Source organism: Oxyura jamaicensis, chromosome 2 (genome assembly GCF_011077185.1).
Source record: "Oxyura jamaicensis isolate SHBP4307 breed ruddy duck chromosome 2, BPBGC_Ojam_1.0, whole genome shotgun sequence".
Taxonomy (NCBI): domain Eukaryota; kingdom Metazoa; phylum Chordata; class Aves; order Anseriformes; family Anatidae; genus Oxyura; species Oxyura jamaicensis.
The window spans coordinates 89,216,873-89,238,099 of NC_048894.1; the positions used below are offsets into that span (position 1 = coordinate 89,216,873).

Genomic DNA, 21,227 nt, shown 5'->3' on the forward strand with positions numbered 1-21,227 from the left:
TAGAGCGAATGGCCTCAAGTTGTGCCAGGGTAGGTTTTGTGTAGAAATGAGGAGACATTTCTTCTCAGAAAGAGCAGTCAGACTTTGGAACGGGTTGCCCAGGGAAGTGGTGGAGTCACCAGTCCTGGGGGTGTTTAAGGTTCAGTGTGGTACTTAGAGACATGGTGAAGTTGTTGATATTGGTAGCAGGGAGCCGTTTGGACTACGTGATCTTGGAGGTCTTTTCCAACCTTAAGTATTTTATGAGAATATTAAAAGGCATACAGGAAGAGTATGCAGTTAAACGTGGCAATTAGAAAATGAGGATCTTAAAACAGAAACATTGTGTTACCTGATAGTGATATTTTAAAAGTAATAAATATAAAACTGCTTAAAAGGTTATTTCAATTCTTATCAGTCTTAAAAGCAGAAAAATTAGGTTCAAGCGCTATAATACTTGTAAACAGTGCTATGACATTTACTTGATTCTAAGAAGGTTCATTTTACAAGAGCTCTGATATGAGTAGACTTAATGTAAAGTAAGCATGTCTTAGAAACTATAAAAAAATGTGCCTTGCAGTTTGAAAGCATAGCTTCAATTTATGCTGATTGCAGAATTTCACAATATGAATAAGATGGATAAGAGTTTAATGTAAGAAGAGCTACAAAGCATATTTCAACTATGTGAAAATCTGTAATATTGTAAATCTTCATGGCTTGCTAACATTCTGGAAAGTATCTTTAATTAATCAATGCATTAGCTTTTCTGGAAAGCAGACATTAAATGATATTTTAAAGTGTTAAGGAAGAAAATCAGTTTTCGTTTGGGATTAATTTCCCACTAAGTGTCATCTGACAAATGTGGGAGACCTCCCACTATCTTCCTTGAGGAGCCTAGATTCCCCTTTTGTGCTGTGATCAGAATATCAGACAAATGCTGTTGCAAAATTATCTTACAAAATTATCTTGTATTGTTTAAAACAAAAAATCAATAATTGAGTAGCTGAGCTTTGTATAAAATGTTACAATGAACAGCTATGTAGGGGCCCTGGAAACATTAACTAGAAGGTGTTTGGATAGACATAATCTTATCAGTGAATGAAATCAAATGTCACACACTTCAGCTGCTAAGGGGTCATCAATCATTCTTAGCTGAGCAGAAGGAGTATTCTGTGTTTGCCTCATTGATCTCAAGGAAGGAGGCTGCTCCTTCCAGTCTTGCAAGCATGACTGATGACTCCTCGGGGTCTGAAGCGGTGAGGCACTTGATTTAGGGGCTTCTGTCATTGCTTGTAAAGCAGCCTGCCACCTGCCCACTTTTGGAGGGTCTCTTGATTAGGTCATGAAAAAGAGAGAAACCTCTGTTGCCTATCTACTTTACCTTCCTCAAGTAAGTAACATAATGCAAGAATATTGTGTAATCTGATTCTTAGCTGCCATCAATATCCCTGGAAGGGTCTGCTCAAGGTGGCTTTTCTAGCAGTTTTTAGTCCAGTTACTAACTGGGGGTGAAGGAAGCACAGTGTGTTGATGTATATTCTTTCCAGGTGCAAAAGGTGGAATTCATAGAATCATAGAATCATAGAATATCCTGAGTTGGAAGGGACCCTTAAGGATCATCAAGTCCAACTCTTGACACCGCACAGGTCTACCCAAAAGTTCAGACCATGTGACTAAGTGCACAGTCCAATCTCTTCTTAATTCTTTCCCCATCAAGTCAATAGCAGAAAATCTTACTAGTTTGAATTACCTAGTAGAGTAGTATACGTAGGTGGGCTGTGATAAATGGAGACAGCAATGGCAATACATTTTGTGTGTGTGTTCATTGCCATCTACAGTGGAGTAACTGTGATTTGTCTTTATAAGGGGAGGCAAGCAAAGATTTTCTGGCTAATAATTATGTAGATTAATCTGATATTAAGGTATGATTTATTATTATTATTATTATTATTATTATTATTATTATTATTATTGCTTCCTTCTTGTACTCACAGGGAAGGAAACATTATCTGAGGAAAAAGATCCCAGTTACCTTTACCTTCACTAATTGCAATAATAAACCTATTTTGTAATGGTTCAACTTAATGAAATAGTAGTAGAATTTTTCTTCAATGTTCTTTCTTTGAACCTGTTTGAAGAATTTAGCACAGCTCAGTTCCCTCTCCTGAAAGAAGAAGGAACTCTTTTTTTTCTTCATCAGTGTTGTGCTGTGTACAGCCCGAAGAGGTAGTCCAGCATTATCAGTGCGTCTTCAATGTTAGGGCAGTGAAAGCCCTAAAAGAGAGTGTTAGCGTCACGCTAAGATGACTTTCTGTCTTTAAGTCCCTCAGTTGTTACAGGGAATGGGCAGGTTATGTGAAAGTAGTGAAGGTAATGACCAAAGTCACTGAAGAAGCAAAACACTGCATTCAGAGTAAATGGGAAGAACTTTATTGGAAATGATGCTGGTAAAGATCATGTAGTAACATAATAATTTGATCTTTGGTAACTGAATAAGACAGACTTAAAGTAAGAACATAAATGTAGTGTGGGGAGAACTTTGTCATGCAGACTAAGCACCCTTCCCTCCTTAAATTTTAAATAGTCTTTTATCAACTTGAGACATAACTGATTCTTTGGTGTTCTTGATTACATCTGCTAAAGATAATTTGGCCTTCAGATTTTTTGTTTCCTTCTATGGATGAGTGCCAATATATGTCTTATACAGATTGATTAAATCTCAGAAAATTCTGAATATTGAAAACTATTTTTCTCCCAGTTCTTCTAAGAATTTCTTGTGTGTGTCCTAAAGGGGGGTGGGAAAAAGAGAAACCCATTGTCTTAATGGACCAATTCTTCATTCACATACAAATGAAACATACCTTACTGAGGAAGAAAAAGTAATAAATGAGTGGAAATAAACAATGTATTAGACCTTGACAAAGCAATACGAATATGAACTGAAAGTTTTCAGGTTCTAAGTTTATCCTTTTTTCTTGGATGTCCAGTAAGAAAGAACAACGATTCTAAGAAGTTGCTTTGATTTCCCTAGATAAAATCATTCTAAAAATTGCTAAGAAAATTTAAAACTTTTAAATCTTTTCATGAATGCATGAAGTATTTGTTGTCAACCTGCTACTAGACGTTTTATTTCTGTTTTTGTTGGCTGGAACATACTGATCGAAATTTACCTTAACTGTGTCTAATAAACACTGATTTGACTCTAAGAAATCTCAACAAATTTAATAAAGCAACATTTGATTCTTACCTATAACTTATTTCCTCAAGACTTCTTCCATATGCTACTGGACAGCTACTGGAGTAGCTATGTGGCTGATGCTGGGTGTCTTAGGTATCTGAGCATCTGTCATTTCTCAGGTGTTGTTCCTTGAGAAGTCTTTGCATTCGAGAAAAGACACTCATACAAGTGCATAGTTTCCAGACAGATGAACAAAACCTGAATATATTTCAGATTAGAATCCTTCCCAATGTCCTCAAGCTTGAAGTAATTCTGCATGTACTAGAACTGCATGTTTGGTATTTGAATATTGGTTTGATTTTCTTGTGTTTTAATTTGAAAAGTAATGCTAACTACTAAATAGAAACTTCTAATTTGCCCCTGTGTATTCTTCCAGCTCTTCAAAAGAAACTGCAAAATGGCAAACAATTTAAAATTGTCCCTTTATAAAGCAGGTGTGAGATAACATGTTACAACTTCTCTGCTAATAGGAAATGCTGGCAAATGCTTATTTGTTTTGTTGGTATTTTTAATGCAATACAAAATGTGAACTTTTCTGGTTTTGTGGATCAAGAGAATATTCATTTTCTGTATTGATGATGTTTCAGAAGAGAGACTCCTGGGGCTTGATGGCTGTGAATAAAACTTTTGTTTTGGCTTATTTATGCCAAGGTGGAAATCCATAATCAGCAATAGTTTGAACTGTATTTGAACTAGTTTAATTAGAAGATCAATTTTCTTTCTTTCCAAGATTAATGGCACAGTGTTATCGCAGCTGTACATGTGATGAATTGGCAAGGTGGAAAGGCTGGATCAGGGAAGTGAATAGGAGGTGTGGAGTCAGTGCAGAAGGGTGTAGAGAAAAGCTTGAAGGGCGGGGGGTGAAAGCTGTGGCACAGTCAGTGAGGGCTGTAACGCAGCTGAAGCACATTTGCAATCAACAGATAGCAAGCAGAAGCAGCTTTGGTTAAGGGACAAACTGGCTGCTTCTGCCACTGCCTTGGTTACCTCCACCAACTGATGGCAATTTTGGGATGTGGTTGTCTTGGGCACTCTTGTTCTTGAGGGACTCTCCTCCTAGTTGTGCTGGGGGAAGTTGTGGGTCAAAGGAAAACAGTTGAACTTGCATCCTCAGCTTGGAATAGTTTCTGAGAAGAACTACCAAGCAGCAAAGAGTAAAGATACTTGGAGATGTACTGTTTGTGACAGAAGACTCTCCTCCTTGCTGCCCCTGGGAGACGTGTTTGGTTCATGTTCTAAAAGTAGTGCCCTGCCTCAGAGCAGGTGCTTAGTGGCTAAGATTTACCTGCTTAACCACTGACTCATCCACATAGAGAAATATTCCATAGATGCTTAAGTAACTTAGTTTTAAACAGCAACACAATCTTAAGGGACTCATAGCACTTGCACTGACATATATATATATGCATGCATATGTGCATGTGTTTGGATGATTTCTTTCCAGATTTGTTTGCAGTAGGTGACTTAGCTCTTAAAATGGACTGAAATAAACAGTGACAATTGAATTAGATACTATCAGGCTCTTCTGGATTGGCAGTGTAATATTTTAATTATATCAATAATTCTGGAGTCCAAAGAACAAAACTATAGTTTAAAGTGTGGGAAAATAACTATAAATTATATCTTGGCGGTCCATGCTCCTTCAATCACTTCCTGACCATGTTTACTCAGTTTTCAAGCCAAAATGAGCTTTTCTGACTGCAAGCATTGCAAGCCAATCTTGATCTATAAAATGCAACCTGTTGCTTAGCCAATAAAAAAGCTGGACTCCAGAAATGGCCTGGGATTTCTGTTTCTAATAGAGCACAGCATAACTCTTTTATTACTACATCATTGTAGTCTTGTCGATGGGAGCAATTATTTTGCTGGTAACTAGCAGATGCGGTGTGCACTGAAGGCAGGTAGCAATAGTTAAAAATATTCTCATGGAGGCTTTATTGGGGGATATTTCTAATGGAGGCTCTGGGGTCGTGTTGCTAGCTAGGCAGCTGAAAGGGCCGAGAGGAACTGGCTGCTCGTTATCCATTGCTACTGGGGCAGAGCACCGTATAAATGTTTTAAATTATATGGGAGGCCTGTGGATGTGAAGCCCTCAGGTAAGGGAAGTGCCTTCTGGTCACAGCCAGGTGCTCCCACATTGCTGGTACTGACAGGGGCTGTCAGGTTAGGGACCAGCTATGCGTGGTTTTGCATGCATCAGGGTTTGCCAGGAGCAGAGGATTGCTCAGGAAAACATCAGGAGGTTTCTATCCTCTGTACAACATTAGGAATGTGAGGGTAGACTAAGGACCTGCCCATCATTAATACTATTGTTAATAATAAGAAACACAGATTTTATTATTCTGCCTTTACTTGCTTGCTAACAGAGAAGGCTTTTTGAGTATACTGGGCAATAGTGCTGCATCTTTCTTGTGGCAGAGCACCAGATGTATTGTCATTTGAGATTTATACGAGCAAATGCTTGCAGTCGTGCATGCTTTGCTCTTTGACCTGCCTCCTTCCTCCCTCTCCTCACCAGTCAGCTGCTGTCCCTCTGCTGCTAATTTACATCCCCCAATGAATAAAGCCTAATCCCTAACCCTTAATCCTCCTAAAATCAGCTCAACTTTGTGATCCTATCTTGACTTTAAAGGAGATTTAAGATTTTTCTTTTTTTCTTTTTTTATTTTTTTAAGTCTGGCTGTCATTTACTTGGGGGGGGGAGGAGGGGCAGGGTGGAGTTTCGGTGAGTGGGCTTGCATTTTAGTGATCCTGTATTTTTCCTCTTTTTTATTTATTTATATGTTTTGCACATTGAGCAGAATCGTCCAAGGTTTCTTTTTCACTTCTGCCCCATTGCTATGCAGCATATATCCCTGGAAACAGAATCTGAAGAAAGGGGGTTTCCAAGGAGACATCGCCCCTACACGTTAATGTAGAGTGAGGACAGCGCACTTTCCCAGCGTGCTATGTGATTGAACACAGCTATGAATGAAGATTTCCCTAGCTCCCCTGTCAAAAAGTAGGGGCTTTTACCCCTGGAGCCAGTCAACATCTGAAGAGGTTGTGGCCTTTTTGAAGGTGGGGCTCTGTGTCAGTGCACTGCCAGCATCCTGCTCCACAAAGTCTCAGGGTGCAGGGGAGGCTGCTCTTTCTCTTTGAACCAGGTAGAGTTTAAATTTCTCCTTAATGCTAAACCCAGGACGATTTGGCAATATTCATCTTTTGCCTGTGTGAATTATCACGATGTTAAAAATGTGAACGCAGTATAACTTTGCGAAGTTGTCTTTTTTGGCAACTTTTCTTTTAAGAGCAAAATCGGAGCTGGCCTAAGGAACCAAAGTAAAACTCTCTTAAAAGGGATCTAGTGAAGTGACAGAGCAGCAAGGGAAGCTGCTCCACAGAGAGTGAAATGTGTGAACCCTGGGTTCATGCTTGGTGTGAGAGCAGGACCCTCCTGTTAAGGCAATTGTCAAAACTTTTTTTATTTTTCTATTTGTGCTTAGCAAGAAGGTTCTTGTGCATGTGGCTGGTACCTTGGCTGCTCTTGTCGCTTCTACACTAACTTATTGCAACTTGCATTTTGGAAAGTTTGGTCGGTACAGAATGTGACTGCTGGCTCACTAAAGAGCGTGTCATGTGGAGAGCACAGGCTGGGGAGTCCCACGGCTCTGTATTTAAATAAGTGAACTTTATTAAATGTGTAATGTCTAATTTTGTAACAGAAACGGGAGAGAATCATACAGCTTACAATTAAATACGGGAATGCTCAGGCAACCAAAAACAATGGGATAGTTCGTGAAAGGAAGGAAAAAACATAAAAATGACGTCCCCTTTGGTGGAAATCTCATAGACAAGCATCTTGTTACGATTCCTTGGAAAGACAGTGCATTGCACAGCTGTTAGCCATGTAAAAGGGAAATATGCATGTGCATATCCAAGTGTGATTATTCAGTTACTAATCCAGTTTTCCCAAATACTTGGAATAGAGATTACACCAGTGGTTGTTAGCTAAACAAAAGTTTTACTTGGGAAACTGTGTTCCAAAACCTTGATTCTTAATAGAAGTCGAAACAATTTTCTTGTGGTGGAAAAAAAAAAATCATGCTTTGGGTAAAACTTTTAAAACATATGTCTCACAGAAATAGCAGGCTTCAGGAAGATTCATCTGTAACAGTACGTAAACAATTTATCTTTGCACATGTAAGCTGCACTTAGATGTGCATAATTAAGAATGCATAAGATGCATTCTTGCAAAGTGGTGTTCCTTGAAAAAAGTCCCAAGTCTCCATCTCTGGGTAAGACCCTACAAAACTGCATTAGAGATGTATCCAGTGGTGCAGAGGCAGGAGAACAAGTAGGAGTGCAGGGAATCTTGGCTATGCTTCTTTGCATTAGTGGCATCCGAGAGTGCTGCAGACTGCTTAACCCCAGGGTTTAGGGGGTTGTTTCTGGTAGCTAGACTCTTGTACAGGTAAAAGTATGATTTGTTCATTTTTTCAGTCATCGGTGTGATAAGCAAGCTTTGAACTTACCAGTTTGAATATATTTAACGTTTCTTTCATCGTTTGTTGGTCTAAAACAGAGTTCTGTGACATAGCAATGTACACGATCTTGTGTTTGTTTGTTTTTTTTTCCTTCCTTCTGAGATGCCTAAACAAAGGAAAAGATACCATCCATTCCAAATCTGTGAATGAAAGTGTAAAATACCCAGTTCTGTGAGGAGGCCACCAGTATCTTTTCATAAAGACTTTAAGTAGCTCGTCTTTGTGTCACCGCTCAATCTTTATGGCTGTAGGAGCTTAGGAGGAAGCCTAGAGAGCTTTAACCGTGTTTTGCTGCTTTTCTCATCAGTGCTCTAATGCCTCCTGATTAAGGGCTCATAAATCTTTGCAATATTAGTGGAGGAGTCCATTTCCATAGCAAATGACACCCTTTCCCTGCCTCCTTTTAACCGTTACCACGCGCATGCGGCAGCTACTTGTCCGTATCGTTGTCACACGCTGCATTTTCTGTACAATGAATGCTCTCTTCCTGGAAACCCGAGCCTCTCACCCCTGCTAGAGAGTAGCCTTTCCTCTTGAGGTCACCTAACTTGGCAAGTCAGTGAGTTAATGGGTCCGAAAAGATTATCCTAGCACAAAATTGATGTAAACATTCTCCTTTTGATTTAGAATATATGGGCCTGGATTCCTTTCATCTTTCTGTGCACATTCCAGATGTTTGCTTCTTTCCTCTCATCATATACACATGATGGGATAGATAATGTACTGAGTTCAAATTTATGTCTAGAGCATGATGTGTTTGTGCTCTGCTTCATTACACCTTCTTTTTCCCTTTTTATTTGGGGAAGAAGTACCTTAAAAGCCTTTTTTAATTCAGGTTTGATTTGTTTATTCAGTGCTTTCCAAAAGCAGTCTGGTTAAAGTCCCTCATCCCCTTCATTTCCTCTGCAGTTCTCCTGCAATATATCTCGTTTCAGTGAAGGGTGACTCTATGCTGCAGCAGTTTACTCCTTCGGCTGCTTTGAAAAAGTTCCAGAAGGCACAGCTCACCATTTTCTTTTTGAATGTCCTTGTTCTGTTTTAAAAATAAAAAATAAAACAATAATAATAACAAAAAAGTAACCACATAAAGCAGATCTACAGCATGGGGAATTTTGGGAATTAGATGCTGTTTGTTTGTTTGTTTTTTTCCCCAGGTAATATTCTAATGTGCATTCACTGTTAAAGATTATAGGGAACATCTTAAAGTTGTAAAGGGTTTCAATTTTTCTTTCATTGCATGTCAACAGCCCCCAATTGCAGTGTGCTGTTAAAACTTTACTTGTACACTTAGTTTTGATCTGAAGTTCTCTGCAGCTGGACTACTTTTACCTTCTCTGTGCGTAGATATAATTTGTTTAGTATCTTCTGATTATTTTTTTATCCATTTTTTTCAGAAATTGAAATGTTAGGTCTACTAACAAATACCAGAACCTGCAGACCATGGTTATTCCTCCTCCTTCTTCCCACTTAGCCAGTCTTGTATATTTGATTGTTGATCAGTCCTGGAGGAAGTGTTGTGTTTTTTTTAACTTCGACTCGAGGCTATGCCACACACTTCTCTGATATAGATGCAAAATCAAGATGTCTACTAAAATGTCAATAAAATATAACTGAAGAACTAGGAAGTTCTGGGGCTCCAACAACTGTAATCATTGCAATTACTTAATTTCATTCAAAAAAAATGCATTTATTTGTCATCAGTTTTATGAGAAACTGTTTTGAAGGATGGTTTTTCCTCACAGCTTTCTTTGATTCTGCAATGTGTTACCACTTTGTGTTAGTTTTTCTTAACTCTCTGTACATCTCCCCTTTCTGTCTCTTGCCCTTGATCCCACCACTACCCACACTTTGTAGGGGAAATCTGGCAAGTCTTCAACCTTAGCTTAGTATCAGGGAGGTTTTTTACGGACTGACCTTGGCCTATAGTGTAACTTACTTTCCAAATGCTGTGAATGCCATGCAAAATCCTTGTTGAATTTCCATGGAGTTTTAGAGTTAGCGTGTCTGAACCCTGAATGTACTTGACTTTAAGCTTAGCCAACAAATTCCAGGGAAATCTTCCTTTCCTTTGAGTTTCATGAGAAATAAGTTTGAAAAATCTAGGACAACAAGAGGTGACTCTGGTTTCTTTGAGTAAAAACAACGTATAGAAAGGGCTTTGGGGGAAAGAGCAGTTGCCGGGCTCTGAGGGGTGGGAAGTTCTCTGGGCTCTCCTGGGTATGGCTGTGCTTCCCTGGACCAGTCATTTCATTTTTTTTACATTATGTTTTTGAATTTTGTCATCACTTCTTGCACAAGTTAATTTGGGATGAACTGCTTTAGCATGAAGTCTTCTTTGTGATGGCATTTGGTTAGGGCCCTGCTGCCTGGAGGAGGCAGCCGCAGGTCTGAGTGTCCCAGCTGACCATGTCCCTTCCTGGGCCCTCTCCCATGCATCGGGACGTGCTGCTTGGGTTGGCACCGGGCCACAGGTTTGGTGGCCCTGCTCCTCAGCCCTGTGCCTGCCAAAAGTCCCCTGCTATAGAGAGGTCCTTTCCTGGGAGCAAACACCTTGTCTGGTTCCTCACCCCTGCAAAACCAAAGGAAGGGCCCCACTGTTGCTGTGGGTCAGATGCTTGCATGCACCTGTAAAACACATTAAGTAAAAAAGAGGAATTTAGAACATAATTAATGTCTTCTGTGTTAATAAGCTGACTCTCTGCATGCTCTGCCATCTTTCTCTTTCTCTGCCTCTTTCTCTGCCATCATGGTAGTCCCATTGTGTTTTGCGTTTGGCAAATGGATAGACAGAGGAAACTTGTCATCTTCATAAAATTCTGTGCTTGCATATATAATGCCTGGTCCGACATGGGAGGTTGTAAAGGTCATGGTTCTTCAGAAAATGTTATCAAGGCATTTATCTATACAAAGAAAAATGTAATGCCCTCAAATCATAAAAGTTGGAAATAAATCAAATTTAGAGCTCAGTTGTGGATTTAATCTTACTGATTTGGGGGGGTTATGGTATACTTTTGCAAAGATGTGGAGAATGATTATATGCTTAATTTTGTGTACTTTTAAAAGAATAAATAACCTTTATCATTGTAAACTTTGTGTCTATGCACATTAACATAGAGTATATATTTAAATTGTTTTAACAAATTTCACCATTCAACAGATTTTTCTCATAATTTCTAAATTTCTGATGACTTATTAAGTCACCTTACAATTTTAAATATCCCATTTGACAGGCCTTTAAGAATTACGTAACAGCTCTAGTGAAAGAAAAATCATACCGAATAAATTGTTGGGCTAGAATAAATTTTCAATAAGTGAATTTATTAAGAGACTTGATTATTTTAGTTCACTTAGTTCACTTGGCAGTTTTGAAAGTGTATGCAGTGAATTCATAAATCACTCAAAACGAAACTATCTAATATCTGGATCTTGGCTTCTCAGAGCTGCATTATCAAAAAGTATAAATTTCAATGTAATACACATTTATATATGAAAATAATTATTTTAAGAATAATCCAAAGAAGGACTCAGCAACAATGATGTTTTTCTCCACAGAGTAGTTCTGTTTCACCAATATTTCAAATTGTTTTCATTCCTAACGTGTGTGGTTAATTCATGAAGCGGTGTTTAATCAAGTTTTTAATAGCCTCCTGTTTGTCTGCATGAGCCTCTGTAAGATGAGAAGACAAGCTTTAGATACAGTGCTCTATATTCCCCTTGCATCTTTTTCAGTGTGTAGGTCCCAGTGCAGCTCTCCTGGTATGTGATACAGTGTCATTTAGCTGCACTAAGGAATATTTGCTTTTATACTCGATGTTTTCTATCATAATGTGAGAATCCATGAGCATTCTCATATTTAACAGTATCATTTACCATTGTAAATATAACTAGTATCACAAAGTGAAAAATGTAATATTACGTTGTAATAAAAAACTATTTAAAAGTTCTGTTGTACGCACTCCAAATACTGAGATTAGAGTTATGCTATGGCGTAGCAGTGGCTTTCTCTTACTGATCCTGACACTCTAAGGCTTTTAGGATATCTGTTTATAAAATATGAAGAGATTATAATATCAGGTAGCATGTCTGCAAGAATTTTATGAAAAATCCAAAGTAAAATATTTTACTGATATTAGTCTTCTTTAGTTGACCTAAATGTAAAAGCTTGTTTTTTATCACTCTGTATCATGTATTTAATTCTGATTTCAATATGTCTTGTATATAACATCTTCCATATAAACTCGCTTAAATCATCTGAAAACATAGTCAGTATTGCAGGCATACATTTGACTTTGCTGTGATATATCCTGTTTCTCTTCCAGAATTCTAACATAGCTTTTCCCTTCTTCTGTGTCAGGATGACAAGGACTTGGTTCACGAGTTTGTTGTTGCTGAAGGCCTGACTTGCTTAATCAAAGTGGGAGCAGAGGCAGACCAGAACTATCAGAACTACATCCTGAGAGGTAAGACAAATGTGTCTGAAAGGTGTTCTTATTGCTGTGAAGCTCTCACAGGTCTGCTAAAACTTGCAGCATGTTGGAAACATATTTTCTATTCCAGTGTCTTGCATATGTAAGAAAATTAAGGTGGGATTAATGGTCACTGCTGATCAGGGTGAATTGGAAAAATAAAATACTAATATTCTCTCTATTGTCCAGCTTCTCATTTCAATTATATTGAAAAGCCCTAATTCTAAGAAAGAAAAGGCATTCTAGACCTTGCACTGGATAATTGTAAATGTCAAAGGTCACGGAGCAACATAACTTCTTGGAATGGGATTAGTAGCTAGTCACATGATAGGGAATAAACAACGAGACAGTCCTATCTTAAGGTAAGTTGGCTGGAAGCAGTTTCAGCTATCTGATATTTTGGAGCTAAATAGGTAATCAGAGGATTGTGTTCTGTTCTTTGCACTTAAAAAGACAACTGGCAAAGGTAGAATTTGGGGAATGACGTGGAAAGAGTCTTACTGCATTAGAAAGCTGAGTTACCGTATAGTGTTCCTGCATGCATATCATGTGTGACTGCATGCAATTTTTATTTAACAAGGAAACGCAGGCTGCAAATTAGGAGAGTTCCTTCAGTGTTTTAAAAGGTTATGACTGAGGGCAGAGCAGTCCTAACAAGGGATCCATCCGTAATGCTGGGTGATCTCGTAGTCAATAGAGAGCACTGATGCATAACTGTGGTGGATTGCTCATTTGAATTTTCTTAGACTGACGTACGTAGCTGTCCCTGAAAATGTCAGTTTGATAAATTTAGCTGACAACACTCCATCTGCAAATTGAGGAGTAAAATACGAAAATAGAGGAAGATTATTGTAAGAACCAGAAGTGCTAAGCTACTCAAAGCAAGGATTCAAATAGTAAGTGTGGTTTTGTGTGAAGAACTTGAAAGTTAGACTGTACAAATATCAGCTTTTGGGATTGTAAAAGAAACCAAATCAGTACCACAGAAATTATGTTCTATGGCAGTAGTTGTGCAGTGATGTAAATGTAATGGAATAGTAGCTTGCGTATAGTCAGAAGTAAAAGGCTGTTAACCACAATGCAAGTAGACAAGAACACAGAAACATATGAGAGGAAAAAAGGCTTTCTTTATAACTGAAAAAAAAAAAAGAAAAAAAAAGAAAAAAAAAAAACTTTCTGGGAGAAAATCAGCTATCGACACTCTCCAAAAAATCAGTCTGGAAGCAAAAAAGGTGCTGCGTTGGACAGTGTGGCCTTCAGTCTAGGGAGTTACTGCTTCATCAGCTGAGCATTGATCTAGTGGCTGGGTGATGTCTTTGCCCTTCAGCAGGCTTTTGCAGCCAGATATTGAAAACTCAAAGGAAGGAAACCGGATAGGTGTTTACACTGCCTGAGCACACAAATGGCTTGCAGTCCAAACACTGGATGGCCCTGCAGCTCTTCTTTTCCAGTATCTGATAAGATCCAGGGCACTGAGCCTCATTGACAGAATGACCCACTAATACCAGAGTCAGTCACATCAGAACTAAGATCCTTACTTTAAGAAGATGCTTTCAGGGATTGGTACTGTCTTTCAAATACCCAAATCATGTCTTTTGTTCCCCCCATTTTGCTGGTTCTTGACACTGAAGCTTTTTTTTTCTGGGTAGTGTATCCTAGTGTTTGCTACAATAATAGGATTTTTTTTCTGTGTGATGTGGGTTTGAAATTGAAATTGTCACGATTGTCTTTCACAAAATTCAAAGCTTGTTACAACTCCAAGATTTTGTCAGCTGGTTTTCAGCTCCAGGAGCTGGCGTGTGCTCTCTGAACAGGTCCGCATGTGCAATGAGATAAAGATAGGTTTGCAAGTACAGTGTAGCTAGCCAATCTTATCCAAATACATTGAGGAGAGTGCTGAAAAGAAACATTAAATACACCAGAAAAACACTCTTACGGGATGTATTATTTTTGGAAGGCCATAGACAATGGCTGATTTTTTTGTTATTGAGATTAAAAAAAAAAAAATGTCTAGAATTTTTTCCCTTGCTGCTGTGGTGTCCTGGTCTTGTGGTTCCTATTGGAGTGCAATATATCCTCTTTGTTTTCAATGGGCTTAATGTGAATCATAAAGGGATAGGATTTCTCTTTAGTCCCATATCCCGTCTGTATTTCTCCAGCACCTCTCATTTAATTCACTGTTCTCTTCCTATGCTACTAACACAGCATAAGGACTGACAGTAAGTAGCAGCCTTAGCCATTGCTTTGCTTCTGCCGGCAGGGCTTACCTGAGCACTGTAATCCTTGGTTTTGACTGAGTGGTTTCTGAGTGTTTCCTGTTTGCCTGCATTCTTCAACAAATAACTTTGTACCTAGAAGTGAAAATAGATTAGAAATACAGGTATTTGTAGTTGTTGTAGGTGTTCAGTACCTTATGCATTCCCAGGTACTAGCCGTTTCTTGAACTTGCTTTCCTTTTTTTCTAAAAGTCTGTGTTGTTTCACTCCAACGCTTCCTGATTGTGCATTTCTGCTTAGCAGTTTTGACTTGGCTCAAGGCTGGCTGAGCTGCCAAGAAAATGACTAAATATGAGTCACAAAAGTTTTAGTTACTTTAATGGGTGAATGGAAGATAAGCGTGTCTTCTACATGCAATGCTGAGAAATCAGGACAATTGTTTGTCGAGTGCTGAAGAGTGATCATTTATTTCTGCTAGGTTCTGTGAAATAGGATTGTTTGACAGCACCTTTCCAAAAATGTTTCCTTTTGTCAGTCTGTAGTCTATGGACATGAAACAACAGCAGTCAGGGCTTCAGTCTTGAACTATTTTGTTAAAATACCAGTCTAGGACACAGGTCTTCTTCCTCCTTACTAGTTCTTCACACTCAATTTTCTCTTTGATATTCCTTTTAATGGAATGGAGATGTAAAGAAACTGTGTTTTGTGGGATTTTTTTTTCCCCACAGAACCAGGCTTGCTTTCCTTTTTTTTTTTTTTCTTTACTCTCCCCACTTTGGGGGAAAGTATAAGAGCAATGAACTCCACTCATCGCACTGAACTTAAATGTTTCTGTGCCAGTTACAAGATTGCCTAAATTTTCAAAGCTAAATGGAAATGGTGAAAGATAAATGAAAATAGTCACAATTGATGTATGTGTCACACAAGCTACGTGTCCAGTCCAAGCAGAAAGAGGCCCTGGCCTTACTGCAGCCCACGGTTTCAAAAACTAAGGGTAAGGAAAAAATGGTACCATCAGTGTGTGCATGTGCTAGGGTGTGCTTGAATGAACCTCTGCCGTTGGATGCAGAAGCTGTACGCTTATATGTGGAATAATAATTTGGGTTAAAGTCTGGATGAGAGATGTATTTGTTTGGTGTTTTTTGTTTCTTTCATTTTTTGAAGGAAAAAAGGAAAACAAGTGTGTGGAAGGAGGTTGGGAGATAGGATTTGAGGCAAAGTTTGTGCTTTAAGTCACCTCATCCTCCCAGAAAAACAAAACCATTATTATAATCTGGAGAGAAAGATACGATGTGTCATCTACTGGAATAATCTATACTCAGTTCAATAATCTGGGCAGAAGACTGGATTGTAGTGGAACCAGCTTGAGGTTTCGTATTGCAGGCCCACTGCACTTCTGATGAAGTGATAAAGTCCTGTTGGTCTCTACAGACACTGAAACAAGCACAGAAGATGAAGGTGAAGGTGATGGTCCTGGCTGAGGGATAGGATATATTCTCAGGGAAAGTGACAAGTCATTTAAAAGGATTACAAGTCCATAGCTTCATATACACAGTCAGCAGCATCTTTAATCTGCTAGAACAAGAGTTTAATTATTATGCCCAACATTTATTTCTTAGTAAATGTGGTTTACTTTGGAATTGCATTTTTTACAAGCATACTTTTATCTTTGCACAGATAAAATGAGCATATAACAGCACTCATTTTCTCTTTATTTTGCAAGGCCCTTGGGGATTTTAAAGTAATTTAATGGGAGGCTTTTACCAGAAAAGTCCTGTGTGAGCCCTAAAGTGTAAATAAGAAAGAACAAAGTATTTTAAACCACTGAAATCATGTGTGAAAAGTAACTCCAAGGCACATTCTGATCTTTGTTACATGCTTAAATTAGGTAGGAGTCAATTGAAATCATTCCCTTCAAGCTTAATATCTGTGATCTACACTGTTGCAAACCGCCAATGCCAGGGGACCAGGGAGGTTACCAAAGCACAGGAGTGGGAATGGACGAGCCTGAAAGTTCCCAATCCTACAGTAGGACATGAGGATGAGGAACCCTTTGATTCCTTGCCAGTAAATGGGAGCCAATCTTTGCAAGGAGATAGATGGAGAGCAAGTAAGTAGCTATATCTGGATAGTAAACTTTCTAATAACCTCCACTTTCAAATCGTGAGGCAATTCAAAATCCATATTTTTTGTGCATGCTTTCAGTTAAATGCAACGTAGCTAACAATCTAAAGTAAAAAAAAAAAAAAATACAGTAAGAACTGCTTATTGTGAAGCAGAAAGATTTCGCTGCTGGAATTTGGAGATGCTGAGTTATTTTCTTGAAGTGTTGAAGCACGCACCAGAGCCTCTGGGGTCACCCAACTTCACCAAGAGCTCTCCAGGCCATGGGTCAGGTTTTCTACCACAGCAGGCAACCGGTTCAGCCATGAATGTGCGCTGAGGCCACCAGGAGTTAGGCCTATTTATAAAACTGGAGGCACGCGATTTCACCTGCACACCAACTTTAGCACAACCAGCTATGCTGCATATTCTGGGAAATCTGATTAAAGTCCTAAAACAGCTCGGTGCTGTGTGTTAAGAGACCATCTGGTTACTGTCTGTCACCGGGACACTGTGTGCCCAAGGATGTCAAGAAGCTGAAGGAAGTAGAAAGCGAGGGTGAGGCTTTGCAAGCAGGCAGTGGAAGCTGCTGCTGATAACCCCTTGCTCTGAAAGCCAAACACAACGTTATCAGTAAGCTGAGGGTATTTCTGCATCGAGCCAAGGGCTACTTGGAATGCTTGGGTTTATAAATGCACTCTCTGTAACAGGAGCAACCCATTTCCAGGAACCAGCTGGCTGTATTTACCGAAGAGACCCCCCTTTGTTTCAAGGACCAGAAATCCTCCAGTGCTGTTAGATTTTCCTCCCTTGCCTGGACAGACTGTGGCCCTTTAGCCTTTTACATTAAATGTTGGGTACTACAAAGCTTTAGCACTAGCGGGCATGTGCAGTAAATGTATGTAATGCTTTGTATCATCGGCACTGCTTGTACAAATACCAAAAGAATAGAAATAAACTGAATAAGAGGATATGTCTATCCTAAATAAATGTCTTGCTGATTTGGTACCATAGCAGTAAAACAGGTGGTAGTAACGTATGTTTAGTAGTGAAAATGGAGCTAATTCTATGCAGCATGCATACATTGTGATTATTTCTTTTTCAGTGTGGACTGGAGAACTGTGTGAGGTATTCCAGCTGTAGGAAGGTATTCCAGCAACTTCAGAATGATATGCTGAGAGCTCAAAGTAAATAGAACAGACAGCACATGATTAGGCTTTCCTTTACATTTATTTCTTGTTCTGAAGCCAAATACCAAACCTTTCCTGATGCTCTACTCTTGACCTTCAGTGTGCAGGTGTCCGCATGTAGCTGTGAAGTTCTTGTCCTTATCTCTACATATTCAAGTTGACTTCTTTTGTGCAGTCCTTTAAAACTTATGTAAACCTCTCAGCTGATCTCGAAATAGCTTCAGTGAGGGCCTGGGCCTTATAGAGAAATCAAGTGCCTGAAGACTGATTACTTAGGGGTATTGCTTCTGAGAGGGACTCGATGACTTAATCTCCGTGTGAAGCCAATTCTTTGATCTTTCTGCAGAGTCCATTAGAAAGAGTATCAGAGTTGGATGCCTGTCCTGTAGGGATTTGGCCAGTGCATCATTCATTCATGTTGTACAGGACAGCAGACTGCAGTCCCATGAAACTGTGCCAACGCTCAGCAAATCTGCCTGGAAGCTCCATGTGGAGGTACAGCCTTGGTTCCCCCCCCAGCCAATACCTAAAAAAGTAAATAAACAGAATCACAGCTGCATTAGCAAATCAGCGTACCTGTGCAAGTAAGACCTGCCAGTCAGCAGCAGAGCTGAGCTGAGGTACAGCACCTCTGTGATGCAGCCACAGTGTCTCCTTTTGAGAGATGCCCACACTGCCAGCTTTCCATCAGAGAAATATCGAGCTCATATCAAAGGTAATAGTGATGGCATGGTACCTTTTACTATTACATGTGTACAGAAGCCGTAGATTGTTCATTCATCTGTGTGTCTTGAAAAGCAATGGAATAAAAAAATATGAATGGATTTGGCATCCTGGTTCATGAACTCTTTAAATGATGAGATTAGGATGCTTTTCATTGTACTGGAAAAGAAGGCATAGTATACTATCTCCTTGACCAGTAACATAAACAGCAGACCTTGGCTCCGAAGCTGAATCCTCTTTCACTTCTACAAATCTCTCGTTAAGGCCAAATGCATTTGTTTACTTTTCCAAGGGTAGCGGGAGAGCTTGACCTTGGAAACCTTGCAGTTTAAAATGACAGAAAGCATCCTACTTGCTTTCCTCTCTATACTCTGAGCACTTCCTTTCTTGTTTTCTCATCTGCATATTTTTAAATGGTATTCCTTAGAGTCGACCTACACATTTATTGCACCGAGAGTTTCCTATCAAACGCAACCTTAAGTGTTCCCTTAGTTCGTGGAGGAACCCCTTCCCTCTCCTTCCTCCCTCCTCCTCCTCCGCTTCCCTCCCTTCTCCCTGGATGCAATTCCGATCTGTGATCTGTCTGGAAGCAGAGCCAGATGGTCCTAACGCACTGCGTACAGCACGGGTCCTCCCAGCCTGGGATGGGAATTGGCGCTGAAACAAATGTGAGTTCAAAAGTTTAACCACCAAACAGTAATTTACACATCTACAAATAAACCGAGCGGCTCCATGCGCCGTATGGAATTGGCCGTCCGTGTTGTGACTGCTCGCGAGGAGAATATGGTGTTCTCATAGTCTATGTGGAATTCAGCAATAACACCACCATAAAAGTATGGATTTCCCTTGTTTTTAAAGCTGACAGAGTCTGGAAGGCTTTGAGTTGCTTTCTGTCTACATGAAAATGAATCTTTGGGTTTTTGTGTAATTTTTTATGCTTTGTGAAATTCCCATGAAATGTGACACCTCGGGCTATGCAGACTCCATGTAAAACGAGGAGCTGAACCATGAAAAATGCACATCCTTAACTACTAAGCAAAGAATAAGTACTTGGAAAGTGGTCTCAGGGGTCTTTAAAGCCATTTTGGATGTTATACGATTTAACTTCTCGAACTTTATGAACAAGTCTTGAAAACAATGCATCGGTTCCAACTGGTAGGAGCATATTATAGAGGATTTCGGCCTTTTTGTAGTAATCTTTGAGCATGAAGTAGCCAAAACCTGATTCATTAGAGAAGGGAGAAAATGTGCAGAAAATGAAGACATTCATAAGCTGGCACATGCATGCACCCTTGCAAAAGTACCCTGCTCCCTGCTATTAGGGATTTCACTATGAACTATTTGTAAAGAATATATGCATTTAGTATACTGCACAGTACAGTGGGGGAAAATAATCTTTGCTTGTCCCCATTTCAAGATCAGATGTTTCCACAGCTCTTTGTGATTGTGATCATTGGAGTGGCACACAGAGTGCTCTATCCCAGTACAAAAGCAGGGAAAATTAAGGACTTCAAAGGGATGTGGGGGGAGAGTCAAATGTGTATTTTAAATGTAGGATAATCAGAAGGTGCTGACTGTTATTCTGTGGAGATGATAATTATATGACATAATGATGTGTCAAAAATGAGCTTGTTTGAATGTCTTCAGAGTTAATTTCCCTATACTGATGTACCTGAATTATTTTAAGTTACATCTGAGCCCTTTTGGTCTCTATATTCTTTTTTTTTTTTTTTTTTTTCTTTTTGCAGATGTGCATTTCTATTGCTCATGTTCTCAGAAATGCAATCAGAAAATTAGAGTGGTAGACTGAACTCCTAAGATACTTACCTTAGTTGCCCTTCTTGAAGCCTCTGTGTCCTACTGTATCAGAATATTTCTAAAAGCCATAGAGAATTCAAGAAATTAAAATCTAAGATATACTTGCATGTGTTAGTCCAGTATTATTTATGAACAGATCATAGAGTTCATGCATATGTGTATAAGGAAGAAAATGTATAACCAGAAGCTGACGACAGTCAGGGATAATCTTTGTGAGCACACGGAAATATTAACGTTTCTGTTTGCTGCTGTGGAGGGTTTCTGCTTGCCTATTCTTCTGCACAGCTCTGAGGACCACGGAGGAGAGCAGAAGGTACGCTGTGTAGGGAGGCAGAAGTAGCTAATGGCTGCATGTTTGCAAGGGCTGAAGAAGAAAAGATGGGAACTCTTTTTGCTCCTCCCTAATGAAATACAGGGACCAGTTTACTGCCTGTTAGTGCTCTGCCTCTCCCCACCTCCCATGTGCAGGACTCAAGCTGCTGATGGTGGCATTAGAGCAAAGAGAGGAGAACATGCTCCGGTGCCCTTATAGACGTGAAGGTAGTCAGAGGGCAGGGACTGAGCAAACCCTGGGCATGCAGCAAAGCCCAGCCACCATGGCAAGGCAGGCAAGTTATTGCATCTTCCCTCTCGAAGCCAGAGGGAAAAGAGGTGAGGTTTGCAGTCCCTGCCTGCTAGGGTAGGGAACACACAGGTTTAGTGCATTCCTTAGAGCTTTACAAAAAGTTGGAATTGAAGACCACCTTAAACTGTGGATTTATGAATTTTAACATGTTTCCTTTCTCATCACGTTTCCAGGCAAGGAGGAATTTTTCCAGTTTTCAGTGTGTGAGGCATTTCCAGTATTTTCCACTCAAATTTCAGTAGCTAAAGCCTGTGCTGTCAAGCCGGGAAAGAAGGTACTGATCTCCTGCCCCCTAGTGACATGAGGCGCTGAGTTTCATTAGCTGCCAAAAATACTGTATATG

The 21,227-nt window shown here is 39.6% G+C and overlaps 1 protein-coding gene across 4 annotated transcripts in view; it reads left to right on the forward strand.

Moving 5' to 3' along the window:
* FHOD3 (formin homology 2 domain containing 3) overlaps positions 1 to 21,227 on the forward strand; it is a 410,832-nt gene that overhangs the window by 201,577 nt on the left and 188,028 nt on the right. For all 4 annotated transcript variants that reach the window (XM_035317954.1, XM_035317955.1, XM_035317956.1 and 1 more), the window contains exon 5: positions 12,098 to 12,203. In XM_035317954.1, coding sequence (XP_035173845.1) covers positions 12,098 to 12,203 — 106 coding nt within the window. The remainder of the gene's footprint in view (positions 1 to 12,097; positions 12,204 to 21,227) is intronic.